This window comes from Ornithodoros turicata, chromosome 4 (genome assembly GCF_037126465.1).
Source record: "Ornithodoros turicata isolate Travis chromosome 4, ASM3712646v1, whole genome shotgun sequence".
Lineage (NCBI taxonomy): Eukaryota > Metazoa > Arthropoda > Arachnida > Ixodida > Argasidae > Ornithodoros > Ornithodoros turicata.
In genome coordinates, this window is record NC_088204.1 from 72508735 (window position 1) to 72524207 (window position 15473).

A 15473-nucleotide genomic window follows, 5' to 3' on the forward strand; every position below is an offset into this window, starting at 1 on the left:
CCATGCTTGCCGGTATCGGTCCTACACTCTAGTTGCTTTTCTTTTCACGTTAGCGGCTGTCGCAACTGGGAAGCATCACCCATAACATTTCGCGCACACTTTTATTGGACATAGCAGGAGCAAGCAAGCTAGCTGGTGTTGACTTGATGTTAACATTGGCTTGAGTTTGATGGAAAACACACGACGAGACTTGATGCGATGTGTAGAGAATTTCTCTCTCGATTACCGCGGACGCAAGTCTGCTCGTGAGCAAGTTTACTTTCCGACTGCCTCTCCTCTTTCGAGGATGTACACGGTATTGGCTTGGATAAACATCAGTCAGGTGTTCGGGGCCTCTGGCCTCGCCTGAATCACGTGACGGATTGGCGTCGTGCTTTTGTTTTGTCTTCGGATCGAAGTGCTCGAGTTCGCACGTTTACATATGTGATGTGATAGAAAAAGAAAACAACGACGTCTCGTCTCGTCCTGTGTTTTCCCCTCAAACTCAAGGCCAATGTCAACATCAACACTACTTTTGTTCACCACACATACACACAGAAATGGGATGATGAGTTGTTCACCACAACTCGCCGTTGTGGCCATATGCGTACAAAACGTTCGTATTATTAATGCAGAAGTGCAGCCTGTTATAATGCGCATACGAGCGGCGTATTTGCCTCGCATATCAATGCAACACGTGTAAGTCCGTCGAACTCAAACGTCGGGGGGCGCCCGAACTTCGCAGAGACCAGAAAACACACGACCACTTCGTAGCTTTGAAAAGAGACGACTGTTTTATTTACAAAAAGAAGGGAGAGACAGAGGCACAAGAAACAGTGACCAGATGCGCCTCTCGGAAGACGTTGCTTTGGGTATCGGGTTACACTGACCCATTCGGGGACGTTCCAGCGAGGGGTGCAGGTGCAGCGCCCCATAAATAACATGAACTGGTTGACAAGCCCCCGTGGCTCACATGAACAGTCAAAAAAACACAGTTCGACTGGCATCGTCAACAACATTCTCCGTTACTTTGTTACACGTTGTGATATTCGCCACATTCGGCCATCCTTATAAAATTTCGTCCTCGAAATTTCCATCATAGCAAAAACGTAGAGTTATACATTGCTAAATGAAGACACATAAGACACATAACAGGCTATGCTCTTAAACACATGGTGGGTACATCAAACATTGAACAGGTGACATGCTTTCATCGATTAACGTAGCATTTGAAACATAGCATCAAAAATAAGACACTTCAATGTCAATTGAACATACGTTTACTCGGAATCCGAGTCTATGTCGTCGTCATCATCTTCATTCCCTGAACGCGAACTCCATAGCTTGAGTTGGTCGGCATGCGCCGTAGTGCTATAACGGCGGCCTTTTTGTCCGCTCAGACGAGTGATGCGGTATGTGTCGTTAGGTAGCACTGCTTCGATAACCAAGGGACCACGATACTTTGGTTGGACCTTGGTTGGCTTTCCGCCGCTTACGGGTAGTCTTCGCACTGCGACTATATCGCCAATTTCGTATCTTGGATCTTTTGATCTTTGCAAGTGCTGTCGAGATTGCTTTTCTAGTTGTTACTTTGTCGTTCTTGTTGCTTCTTGGCGGATCGTTTGTATGTTTTTGTTGAAACCTTCGTCTGAATCTAGGTACATGAGCCTTTGCGGCATTCATGTAGAATATGGCACGCATGTGCTCTCTTTCGTCGTGCGTTGCTCTGTATGGTTTGCTGTAGACTGGCTTAGAACCACCAATTTCTTCGATTTTCACTCCAGCCATCTTTGTTTTTCCGAGTTCGTGGATGTCAAATATAAAACCATCTGTGGAAGAGGTCAGCGATGTGATCAGATGTCTGTTCTGTTCTTGTGTTACCGTCGGCCCGCATTGTACTTCGAGTTCCGTGGTACATCGCTCACTTACGGTATCCTCGACTATGAGGACTGCAGAAACATCGTGAACTTGTTCTACGCCCTGCTCCTGTGTCGTGCTTTCGTCAACGTCGTTGAATACGCAAGCGTGCGTGGAAACTTGATCCACTTTCACCGCTTTACCGAATGAAAAGTTCTTCTTTGTTGTTATTTCATCAGGGCTTCTGTGTATGATCGGTATTTGCGTCCTTCCATCTCGTAGCTCAAGCAGACATCCGATATCATGCTTGTGGAGGTTAAGCTTAACAGTCCCTGAATTATGGCTGCCTTCGGCCTTTACGTTGATAAACTGCACGGAGTTTAGCGATGATGTAATAGAGCCTTCGTTCACCAGAGTATATTTAATTTCACTATCATCCAGTGTGAAATCCTTAAAGGGGCCGTCCTTACGACTGTCGATTAGTTTCATGGAATTCTTCGCTTTAATCATGACAACGTTGTCAAGATCGATCAGCGTTCGTCCCACGAGTACATCGTAATGAATGACATTATCGTTCACAACATAGGCTGGGACTTCAGCTGTGACGTCGTCGATGCATATCTTAATGGCGGTCCTGCCAATTGGCATGGTTTTCTTTTGCGCGAGTCCATATAGCGCATCCCTCTCAGAGACATCGAAAATTTTCATTCCACATTTTGCTCCTGCGGAAACTGTAATCATGCTTACGGCACTACCTTGATCAATAAATGAAGTCACCAATATTTCGTCGTTGATGACGGCTTGTTTTACGTATTTGCTGGGGCCATTGTCGCCGACGCAGAGGGATTCTTTCGTCGCTTTGTCACTTCCCGACTTGCACTCTCGCTTTCCGTGACCATACTTGTTACATGACGTGCAAAACTTTACTCTCTTCTCTTTGGGGCAATCTTTAGCGATGTGATTGGCGTATTCGTTGCAATTGAAACATTTTTGGTTGCCCTGCGAGTCCTTTGCAGGGGCCCACATTCCTCCTTTACAGGTCTGGACTGAATTTTCAGCTGCATTGATACTGACATTCTTCTTGTTTTCGGGCGTTGATTTTTGGGTTCCTGTGCCAAACATGTCATTTCTTTCTTTTTCCAATCGGACGTGACGCTTTAGATCATGCAGTAGCTGTTCTAATGAGTTGTGATGTTTAGGCATAAGCATTTGGTACGCTGACCTGTCGGCATTTCCTTCGTTTCGTCGTCCTTTAGCTCACAGCGTTTACAGAGATGCATCTTATCCATAAAATAATCGAGCACTGATTCGCCCTTAACTTGAACTCTGTTGCGCATTTCTTCGTACTTAGTTACAGGATTAGTAACAGGCACAAACATATTCCTAAAATGGTACTCAAAATGTTCCCACGTGTCACATTCCTTTGACTTACTGCGATACCACGTTGCTGCAGGTCCCTTTAACTTCGTCTGTACCACGGTTAGCCTCATAGGCTCAGTCCATTGGCACTGGATGGACAGCTGCTTAAATGTCTCTAGTCACGCTTCTGCTTGCTTCTCGTCACCGGCGCCGTCGAACACATGGACCTCCTTGGAGATATCCGGCATGATGCGTGCAGAAGGGGCTTGACCATCGGTCCTCTTCGATGAGATTAAGTCGTAGAACATCTTGTCACGAACTTCGTCACGTTCTTGCATATACTTGATAAGTTTTTCCAGCTCAGTCATCGTTTTTGCTGGAACGTCGCTGCCGTCGTGAGCTTCGATAATCGTTGACGAGCCGTCTTCGTCGCTTAAACCAGATTTCTGCTGGTGTTCGTCGCTGGTCGTAACGTTATCTTCGGTGCCGTTAGTTTTCGATCCCATAGGGCGTCTTCGTTGTGATCTCGGCATTGTCTACCTTCGGTGCGTACGGGCAAAAGTCCAGATGAGTCAAAATTGATGAAAATGTTCACCTGCTCATCAGTCCAATCAGTCCTTATCCCACTTCTGATAAAAATGTAAGTCCGTCGAACTCAAACGTCGGGGGGCGCCCGAACTTCGCTGAGACCAGAAAACACACGACCACTTCGTAGCTTTGAAAAGAGACGACTGTTTTATTTACAAAAAGAAGGGAGAGACAGAGGCACAAGAAACAGTGACCAGATGCGCCTCTCGAAGACGTTGCTTTGGGTATCGGGTTACACTGACCCATTCGGGGACGTTCCAGCGAGGGGTGCAGGTGCAGCGCCCCATAAATAACATGAACTGGTTGACAAGCCCCCGTGGCTCACATGAACAGTAAAAAAAAACACAGTTCGACTGGCATCGTCAACAACATTCTCCGTTACTTTGTTACACGTTGTGATATTCGCCACACACGTATGTATGGAATACACTTCCTCGTGCGTTGTTGACAAACTTTATGGCCGCCGATTGTGTAATAGCTCACAGGCTTAATAGCTAAAGAAATTTTTGCTAGACGCCGATATAATCACACAAAGGGAGTTCATTTGACGTCTGTCACACACAGCGGGGGAACTCTGAACCTTCGAGCGACCCCAGATAAGATACTTAATTCCTCGAAGGTCGTGCCCTACTCTCACTGAGTTCCAACTGTGTTCGCGCAAAATGATATGATTGAGGTTTTGGACGGTCTACTGGTACAGTGAGCACTTCTGGAGAAGCGGGAGCGGAATTAACTGGAGGCCAAACACAGGGGTAATCTTCATAATAGAACAAATTTACTTAATCAGAACAATTGCCAGATACCATAGATAGTATTCAATTACACGACACTATTTGAATACGAGTGAAATCCGAACAATAGGTAGAAGGGCAGTTAGGCAATGGTCAATGAACTTTTAAGCATATGGAATTATCGATTGAGGAGGGCATACATTAGTTCTGTCAGAACAGGATTGAAATAGTTTAGCTGTATCGGCGCTATCGCTAAGAAAGGGAGCATCCCCAAAACCAATTAACGTGAGCGCCATAAACGACACGCAGCTGCGCTTCGGTTTGCTCTATAACCGACTTTTGGCAGAGGCAGGACCCATAACCGGGCACTGTTAACAAAAGAAAATCCAATTGCTTGGTCTGTACGTATCCGCAGACCCCTCTTTTTACTGAGAAGAACACATGAGCTTTGTGACAACGTCATATGTCGTAGAATGCGTTACTTTTCTTTCTGGGCACCCTTTAACAGCTCTCAGTCATCTGATTATCTCACTGGGCTGATTATTTGATGGTATTATGTAGTTCATCAGAACTTTTGAAACAGAGCACGCAGCAGGCAGACAGCGATACGTGATTGGCAAGAATAAATATGGGCATAATTTTAATTGTTTGTTAGCGATGTAGTACCACTATCACTAACAGTCACGTTTTATGGGAATACTAGAAAGCGAGGAAATGCTTTCCTGAGGGTAAAAGTTGTTGTCACAGGCCAATTTTACGTTAGAAACCTTTCATAATTCACTTTGCATCTGGATATTACCTCCTCTTTTGTGAACGTAAAGGGCATTTAATACTATGGCATTTTGCATGTTACGTCTTGGGCAATTTAATATCATAGATCGAGAAGTTCCCGTCAAAAAGTACCTCAGCTACCTCAAAGGTACCTCAGGTACCTCAGCCATTGAAGGTACCTCAGGTACCTCAGGAGCGGAGTTCGTGCGGGCTCTTTCTTCGGGATCATGTATCGTCGAAATTGCGGTGGATTTCGCCCACCGACGCTGTTGACACAGCCGCGAACAGCGGAAGGCGCTGGCGTCACAGTCACACCGATCACACCAGATTGCAATGGATTGCAAAATAGAGGGCATATAGCCTAGCAGCTAGAATATACACCCTCAGTTGCCTCAGGTGTTTCGGATCTGGATGTGAATGACCAAGACCGATTGCCACAAACAATCGCGGACGCATTCATTATCATAGCGATATGCGGCGATCCAGTCGCTCAGACTGATATTTCAAGCATGTTTCTTTGAAGTACTACCGTAAATCTCTTTCATGTGTAGAAAAATATGAAATAAATTAACCAATTACTTCAAGGAGACGCGTAAAATAATCTTCTTGCAATATTTGCTTTCTGCTGTCAACAGCATATTCCTGCCGTTGGCATGCAATGCCGTCATCGTGGCTGTGGTGTCAATTGGGATAATAAAACAATCCACCCGACACTGTTCCTTTACTGTACCTAATACAATAAGGAAGTAGCAGGAGGCAATATTTCTTCCTAGCGACGTGCGACAACATCGTTCCCCATTTGGGAACAGCTGGAGGTAGCAGACGACGTTTCCGTAAACAAATCAGCGGAGGGCACTACGATGACGTCAGAGCGCCTTCGGCGGCTGCATGGTTTCATTCTTCGCCACTGTTGCGCGCGGTCGCACTTGGCGGCGCAATCTAAAATTAAAGTCTACGATAGATATCAATTTGCCGAATGAGTCACTTCACATCGTGCATTTCACCCGATAGATTAACTGCATGGTATTGAAAAAGAAAAAGAAAACTAGTGACATGGGAGGCTTCTGTAATCCTTTAATGCGAACGCGTTCCTTAAGCATTAACCGCTAAATCGCCACTGAATTTCGCCACCGGCTGTGCTTTCGGAGCTTTTGCAATTTCCAGACGGATATGGGTACGCGGTTCTACCTGTTCGTGGCCCAGGGCGCACATCAACATCCCGCCTCCCCTTCTTCCTGGTACCCTGTCTTGATTTGTCTGGATGACGCTCACAGGTAGAGTCACGGTCCTTTCATACTCCGGAGTATTGAAGAACCGCGGTACAGTTCATTCACGAGTCGTGCGTGTGTCAGACGCGCTTCTGTTCTATGCCCTCATGCACTTTCCTTTTTTGTTTTTGTTTTTGACGTTGCAGAATTTGTGGGGTGCCAAATTCAATTTCTCCGGGTCTTTTAAAATCCACTTATTAACGTATCAACCGGATAAAAAGATAACGTGTTGCATTTCAAGCAGACTTTATTATTTTCCAAAGTTATGTTACATCATCAGTTGCATATTTGTAGTTGCAATTGGATTTCAATCTACAGTACGACAGAACGCGAGTTCATTATGACTGCGGTTTCAAAGAAACTCTAACTAAAACGCAATTTTCGTGGACATACCCGCGGTCTATCATTTCTCTGTGGCTGAGATTCAGCGGAAAACACTGTGATAACCTGACAGGCTCACTTTTTGGCCGATTAGCCCAGACATCCGAAGACATGAAACCAGAATCAATATTCGAACCGTTAAGTGCGTGCAACACCACGAATCTGTAAGGAATACAAAATGGCCACTCGAGGAGATGATCGTGTACGCTCGGGCAGATCTGGAGGAAGAACTGCATGTAAGGGAAGCCGCATCTGGGGATACAGATTCCTAATTGCACTGAATACCCACAAATCACGGAAACGTCTGAGTAACGTAGAATCCTTACCCCCATCGATATTTTCGTAAGCCCAAGAATGCCCCGAATACAAAACAGCGCCTCATTTATTCTAACCCTCCCAACATGCTCCAGTGTCTCTAGGTGCCGGCTAATACTGCTCAGTTTCTCAACGACTTGATCAGTAGCTATATTGGTAATTCCCTGGTTACCTTGCGTATTAGTTGTGGGGCGCTGAATTTCCTCTTTGATGGACTTTAAGCTCGCATCTACTGTTTCCCTAGCCTCTTCTCGCGACATCATATTTGCGGCAACGTTCCTTAACTCTCCATGTATGCGCTCCAGTGACTCCAGAAGTAGATCCAGTGGATGCTCCTTTGTAGATGCGCCCTGTTTTCCACCGTCGATGCAAGCAGCGTGATTGTTGAGCTGTGTTTCAATCGCACAAATTCTATCCGTGATGGTCTCCAACGAGTTGTGGATCTTCCTGCCGATGTCCAGGACGCTTCCGTCGGTGCTTACTTGACTTCCGTCGGCTGACGAACTTCCCGCCATGCATTGTCGTTCACTATAATGACTGACGATATCACGACGTAGCACTGCGGCACTACATCTGTTACAGGACACAACATGGAAGGCACAGTCACTTAGGAAGTGGTTCGTCGCTTCCTCCACATTCCCAACGAAGTCGCACCCGTTGCTTGAGTTGCAACAGCGCATTTTCCATTTCTGGAGGTGACTTGGCCTGATCAGCAATGTCTGCACTTCGCTTTCTTGTATGCTTTCTTCATCCAGTGGACAACGCCCACTGCCTTGAAGGACGGCCTTGTAGCAGTGACTACAAAGTGCGTGATGACATTCCAGAAGAAAGGTCTCTTTGGGAACCACGTTGCATAAGGAACAGGATCGGAGAGAAGGAAGGCCCATGAACTCGATGGGACGCCAATCCAAGACCGATGAAAATCCACTCAAGCATTTCGCGGGACACATATCCGATACTTAGGAGACAAGCATGAACCTACTTCAACTGTGTACCCGTAGCCTGTATAGCAGCTCCTTCCAGCACGCAGTCAGATAAGGCTATCGCGTCGCGCGATACCGGCGACATCTCGTTGAGAGAATGAGAATGAGAGAAGTTCTCACCCAGTGGTGGAACCTCACTGAGAGGTATTCTCTGTTCGGAGCATATTATTAGATGCATTTAAACTTTATCTTTTGGTGTCGGACGGATTGAGAAATGAATAATACTCTGGTGTCGTCGTCGTCGTCGCCGAATCATGCGGCACACTGGGGGCGAGGGGGGGGGGGATATGGTTAATAGAAAGAAAAGAAAGAACAGAGGAAATGTCAGCCAGGCTGATGCTGGCTTGCTATTCCAAAACACAAAGAAACTCAAAATACATAAAACAAACGGAAAGAGAAAGATAAAGGAAGGGAAAAGAAAAGAAAGAAGAACAGACAGGTGTAGCACAGGCACGACATGTCGAGAAAAAGCCGTGTCAGAGAGGGGACGCAAGGCCCGAACCTTGCAGGAAGCGGAGCAGGGCTGTGGTGACGGGCAGGGCTGCGGTGATGGGGTGTGGCAGGGCAGCCCAGGGGACGGGGCGAAGGAAGGTGACTATGTACAATGTGCTGCACTCCAGCTGCATTAGAGGGCGACGGAGAGCTTGCCGTTGGGGAATGTGCCGCTGGCAGTGCAGAAGATAGTGAGGAATATCGGCCACCTCGCCACAGCTGGAACACAACGGGGATCTTGATTGAACTATTTGGTATAGAACCAATGGAGTGCGGGCAACGTTGAGGCGGAGGCGGTGCAGAAGTGAATTCTCGTGGCGACTGTAGCGACACTCAACGAAGAAGGCAATCGAGGGGTCCGTGGACTGCATGCGGCTCCTGTAGGAGGCAGCCTCAGATCTGAACGCTTGGGCACGGGCATCATAGCGGCGGCGAATAGATAAATGGCAAGCCAAAACTGTAAGGGGCAGACGTGCAGTGCATGAGCGCACATTGGAAACACAATTAGGAGAGACGTTGAACGACTGACCGGACGTTATTCAAAACTGAAAAAGATAATGCAGATATCTCAACATGAAGAGTTTCTCCGGAAGTATTCTTTTTTTTTTAATTTCATGTTGCCGCAGCGAAACAACTGTGAACCCATATGAGCGTCGTCGTACGGACGTGCATAGAGAGGGAGCAGCACGAAGTAGTGGGAAACAGCTACGGTTAAGTATGCGTCCTAGGTCGACTTCATAGGGGACTGTGCCTCGACATTCGCCAAGAAAGTCTGCCGGACAATTCAGGCAAAACCTCAGGCAGCGCATAGCCGGTCCCGACATTCACATTCAAGTCCGTGTCACAGCCCAGTGTCGGCGTGAAAAACATTAATAACCACAATGCCGCGGGAGCGCGCTTCTTCGGAAGTACACGTAAGACTCGGAATATTAAACGTGTTCGAACATATCTAATCGCCTCTTGCCGCTGATTTCAGTGCTACTCGTCACTTGATTACTCAGCTACTGCTAACGAATGAGCGTGCATTGTCTTTGCTCGGCATGCAAGGTGCACTTCCAGCGTCACCAACAGGAGCAAACGAATGACACACGTAGTTATCACTTCTGATATTTCCCTATGGCGCATCGCGATAAGCACTCGGATCTTGGGACATGTGTACTGTGATAACGATAACGCCGTATTCCGGCAGCCGGGTGGCCCTTTGTGTAATGATAGTTCTGACATGTGCCTATCCTTCCCTTCAGCGCCCTTTGTATCCTTTAGGTTGCGAGGTAGCGGGGAATCGCGAGAAAAATGGGGCGCGTTAGATTCGTGCTCCGTGAACGTTCCCTCTTTCACGGGATCACCTAACACCTCGAAAGTGACTTTCGGTGCACGTTCCTGGGAGCACCCTGTGCACCCCTTCGGGGAAGAGCGGGGCCAGTTCCGGAGCGTGACGCATATTCCGGTATACTGCTTTTCGAAATGGCCCAACTGTTGCAACACGTTGTAACCGCCCATTCTGTTTGTGGTTCCGGAATCATCGGATGCCGGCGGTAAATAGTGATACGGAGATAGAAGACTGTTGCATAACTTAGAGACGGACGATGGCCGACCAGGTGCATGGGATTACGATGGGCGCGTGGCTCCTGGCTCGAGTTCGGATTCTGGGACTTGTTGATTAAAGCTTGTTGGGGTTGGTCACCTGGAGCTTCGGTGCGTCTGACTCATTTACGTAATACATTTTGGTGCCGAAACCCGGGATCGAACCAGGGACCTTTAGATGTTATGCTATGCTTTAGTTGCTATGGTTTACTGCTATGTTTACTGAAAAGCAGACGACAGAATAGGCTCCATAATAAAGCTCGATGGGTGGCGCGCGCTCAGCGGCTGTGGATAGCTCCATTATGTGAAATCCTCAGTCGGGGCACACAGAGGGACGACACGAACACACACGACACGTGTCGTCCCTCTGTGTGCCCAGGCTCAGGCTTTTACATAATGAAGTTCTTCTCCACCAGCCTGCCTGTATATACGCCATCAGTTGCTTCCGGATAGTCTCACAAACACCATTAAATGGAGACACCAAGTGTACGTTTCCCTGGAAACCCGGAATACGGGAGCCTGCCTAACGCGCCCATGGTCGGTCTTGGGGGATATTTTTATTTTTAAAAAAGTGGAGGAAAGGGGTGTTAGGCTATGAGCGTGATATATATATTGTAACGTTCCACTTTCATCAATAAGCAAAATAAACACTCCGAATTCCCCCCAAGCCATCAGATTGTTCCCAACCTCTCACTCGAACATCCTCGCTTCTTCTTCCCCCTCACCTTCCTCTTCCTCCTCGTCCCGGTCCATTTCCGGTGTCTTACATAAGTTAGGGACCATTTTGGATTGAATTATGTTCGGACTAGTAGAACACATCGGGGGACGAGTTCCATTTCTCCTCGTTTTATTTCTTACAAACAAATATTTATGAAAAGGTTCTTACAAATGGTACGTGGACATTCCTACAAAGTTGGGCAAGTGTTTGTTGTCTGTATCTCCTGGCTGCACTCATTCATACAAAAAAAATAAAAAATTGTGAAACCCTAAAAACAAGGTATTGAACGGACGGAGACTGGGGATGACGGTACCAGCTTCTAGGATAATTCAACAAATAAGTGTTCTTTCCAAGGTTCACTAAAAGGCACGGCTCAAACTGAAAATTGAAACACATGAATATGAAACTCGACTGCCACCCGTGGTGTCGTTCAAAATATACATATGCGATATAGTACTCTTTAGTGACAACTTGTTTACGGCGATAGTAACGGCGACGTAGTATGGTTGTGGTATTAATTACGTAAAGACAAAGAAACCGGAAAAAGTATGAGCGAGCTAGAAAGAAATAAGTGGCATGGATGTAATGCCCAGTCGAAGATCAGGTGGCTTCCTCATCGCGTCAAATACGAAAGTAAGTAAATAAGTTTTGGCTCAATACCGTCTATAGATTACCATATCAATGAAGGAGATTAGGGAATCCTTACACTGACAGTGATAGAGTCGTTATGTACGAAACCTCCCTTCACTACATCTTGTAATTTGCAGAGCACAGGTGTGCCAAACATTGGGTTGCGATCTCCAACTGGTTTGCTGAAAACGTCGCTGTGCTCATCCATGTGTTTTAAGACGTCAATATGATGCTCAACGTTCTTTGTCTCATCGGTTGGGTGAACTAACATCAGGGTACAAGGGTATGTGAACGGCCATCTCAAAAGGCTGTCATTCGAGCTCTGACAAATGCATAGGAAAACACCCAAGTACAGGTCTCCATTACATGTACCCATTTGCACGTGCAGTCTACAAGAGTAGCCATGCAAGACGAACACTCCAGACCATTCTTGCACTTGCTTGTTTAACGATTCTTTCCTACGAGCGGCAAAATAATCAAAGTGGAAATAGGCGACACTGCCCTTCAAACAGCAAAATTGATACATCTCGCTCAACATTTCATGGAAACTGGTCACTTGCTTATAAGCACCGAGGGCAACTTTGATAATCTCCTTCAATTTGGTCGTATGGTCGTTAGTGCCAGGCGTGGTCCCGCTGGGTGAGTTTTGAATAGCTCCAACTTCATACTCGTTGTCCGATATAGTGGTACTTTGCTCTACTGGCGCTGCCGCGTTCTCTGAAATAAAATACGACGAAGCATCTTTTATGGTGCGCAAAAACACGGTCAGTTCTTCGATGTGCTCCATCATGCCATGTAGCGTATCTTTCACAGTTCCGAGGCTGTCATGGTTTGCTATGCGCTCTTGTCGTTCCACAAACTCTTTCAGTATAACACCATTCGATACTACAGTGTGCTTGGTAGTTCCTATTGTTATTGCATGGCTGTGCAGCTGATTCTCCACTGCAGCCAGTCGGTCTGCCACGATTCCCAATGAGACGTCTATCTTTCTTCCCATCTCCATGACATTTGTCGATGAGCACACAGCATCCCGTGACCTACATTCTTGCACGTAATGATCAACGATCTCTTTTCGAAGCACCTTTACTTGGCATCGGCTGCAGGTGACAGCATGAAAGGTACAATGGTTGAAAAAGTGCTGCTTTACTTCTTCAACAGTTCCCACAAAATCACATCCATCCTTGAAGTTGCAACACCGCGCCTTTTGCTTCCAAATTTGTCCCGGTTTCAGGATCAACTTACTTGTATTAATCTCTTCAAAGTCTTCATCGTCTAAAGGACATCGTCTTTCACCCTGACGAACATTGTGGTAGCACAGTTCGCAGAGCGCGTGCGAACATTCCAGAACATACGTCACTTGGGGAACGACGCTGCACAAGGAGCAACCCCTGAGCGAGATGAGATCCATAAAGTTCATAGAACGCCAGTCCAGGGCTTCAGAAAAGCCGACAAGTCGTCGTTCCGATGTCGTCATTACTCAAACGGTAGACGATCGACCGTTGCAAATGGCGTCAAATGACATGAGCTAGAAATCCTTCCAGGAGAACGCTTTCTGACGTCTTTGGCGCCCGTTTGTCGAAGACGGAATCCGGAAGGCGCCGTGCCGCCGCGCAGCGTTTGCAGTCCTCCTGCCCACGTGATCCTTCGTCGCGGCCTCCTTACAATAGAGCCCTGTGGTTATGGTTTTGGTTTCGGTGTTCTTTTTTTTTTCGGCCTACGACAATGTGTAGCAGTTTGTTTGAGATATTTTAGCATATACTATAACGTGTTGGTAGCTTTGGGGTGCACATGAATTTCTGTCCGACTTATACTCCAGATGCTTCTCAATTACGACAAGCAGGTGATATACTTAGTCTTTTGATAGACGAAACCTGCCATGAAATCGCTTCTTTTAAGCACGTGAAGGGGTCTGAAGCGATGCCTTCCGAGCTGAACTTGGATACTGAAATGTAGGTCCTCAAAGTTCTGATCGAAGTATTCGATCACTTTGTCTTTCGTAAGAAGCAGTAAAGGTGCAGCGGTTTTTATGACATTATACGAGACCGCGGAGGAGAATGATCAAACATTAAAAATTCCTTGTTGTGACAACAATGATATTTGTTTATTTGCACGCGTGTGCTTTTTTTTTTCTTTGCGCAAATGACTTCTCTAACAAATCAAGCCTTCTCTGTGCTAACGCACGGGCTTGTTCGTTGCTGACGACGGCATTCGCCTGCGTTCACGTATGTTGCCTTCAGTTGGTGAACAGAAAAAGTTACACAACAGCAATAGCTATGCTCTATTTCGGGATCTTGACATATTCCGCTTTCTGTGTTTGGCAGTTTCAAAGCCAACCTTAGAGCTTAGGAGAAGCCGTAAGACACGAACAGGTAAGTGTAATTTCACTTCGGCCGTGCTTTGGTTCCTTTTCTACTCGTATTCGGTGCTCTTTGTGAAGACATGCCACAGCGTTTAGGGATGCACACATCTTTTGGAGTACTGTCAGAAAGGGTGCAGTTTAATCGGAACGAAGTGCCATTTATTATTGTAAGCGAAAGAACTAGCACACACAAGTATTCAGTCGAGGCACAAGAGTGCGTCATGCCCCCTTCTGTAACGCATATACAGACGTCGTTCACAGCATATGGAGCATGAAACTACACGAAGGAATACTTTGTTTTTGCAGAGTTGAAGCAATGTTTCCGGTACAGATTTCGCCTGTTCTACTGTAAGAATGTCGCCATGTTGACGGGCGATTAAGAACGGCCGTCAAACTTTACGGGAGATTAAACCGGCGTTGGTGAAATGGAGATAGGGGTAAATCCAGGTTTAGGGAAGCTTAATCATGGTTTCATTGCAAACTGGCGGTGGTAAAATCGGGGATCTACAAAGGGGCCACTCAGTGCCTTGGAACGTTTTAGACCTTATTGAGAGAGAGAAAGAAAGGAAAAGGAGGCCGCTCGCTCCAAGAGACACACTACATTAAAAAAAAAAAAAAAAAAAAAAAAGAAATCACTGGACGGTTAGGATAGTCTGTAACGCGAAATTTGAGCGCAGCTGTCGAGGTTGAGTCATACACCACTGGTTTTATTTTCCACACGTCGTACTTTCTTAGGTAGCATTCCTATCCCAGGTAAAGTCACTGCCGCGATTTCGCGGCTGCCACGGTTCCAGCCGCAAGTTTGAAGCCAAGCTCGCCGAACTGCAACCAGATACGTTCCGGCTTCTCAAGCGTACGCCTCCTTCTTCGTTTTCCTCCCCTGTTCACTTTCGACATACGCTTCCCTGCTGCTTTCCTCCTCACGCTGTGCCCTACTTTCATCCTTCCCTTCGCTTCCCTTTCGCTCTGCCGGTCGGTTGTCCGTCGAGCTGACGTCACAACTGCAGAGCTGGACGCTTTTCAACGAGTAAAACATCGTATGCGGGTCCCGCTCGCACCCACATATACGACGTTTTACTCGACGGAAAAGCGTCCAGCTCTGCAGTTGTGACGTCAGCTCGACGGACAACCGCTGAGTCCACCCGCAAACGGCGATTTCTCGACGTTTCCTTGGGCGGCGTCGGCGATGCTCGGCGGCTTGGCCTTCGGAGCCCCTTGCTTCGTTTTTAGTCACCAAAGTTGAGTAGAAAAATGTATGGGAGGGAGAGCTGAGGTTTAAGGTGGAAAATGCAAAACAACATACTGCATACATATAATTTTTACGCTATCTTCCTTGAGGACGAAGAAAACACGACAAGAACCAGACGATAGAAACGTAGAACTAGCATTGACTACTTTATTTAACATCGTGGGGTCAGTTTTAGGAGAGGAGATTGTAAAAAGAATGTACAGGGGCTG

General features: G+C 46.7%; 2 protein-coding genes across 2 annotated transcripts; both read right to left on the reverse strand.

Moving 5' to 3' along the window:
• Positions 1-6782: 6782 nt before the first annotated feature.
• On the reverse strand, positions 6783-8273 carry LOC135393445 (uncharacterized). The gene has a single exon (XM_064623879.1). It carries the CDS (start codon positions 8197-8199, stop codon positions 6892-6894), a length of 1308 nt encoding a protein of 435 aa, XP_064479949.1. The 5' UTR covers positions 8200-8273; the 3' UTR covers positions 6783-6891.
• Positions 8274-11717: 3444 nt separating this feature from the next.
• LOC135392554 (TNF receptor-associated factor 3-like) lies at positions 11718-13130 on the reverse strand. Its single transcript, XM_064623261.1, has one exon. It carries the CDS (start codon positions 13128-13130, stop codon positions 11718-11720), a length of 1413 nt encoding a protein of 470 aa, XP_064479331.1.
• Between the last annotated feature and the right edge of the window lie 2343 nt (positions 13131-15473).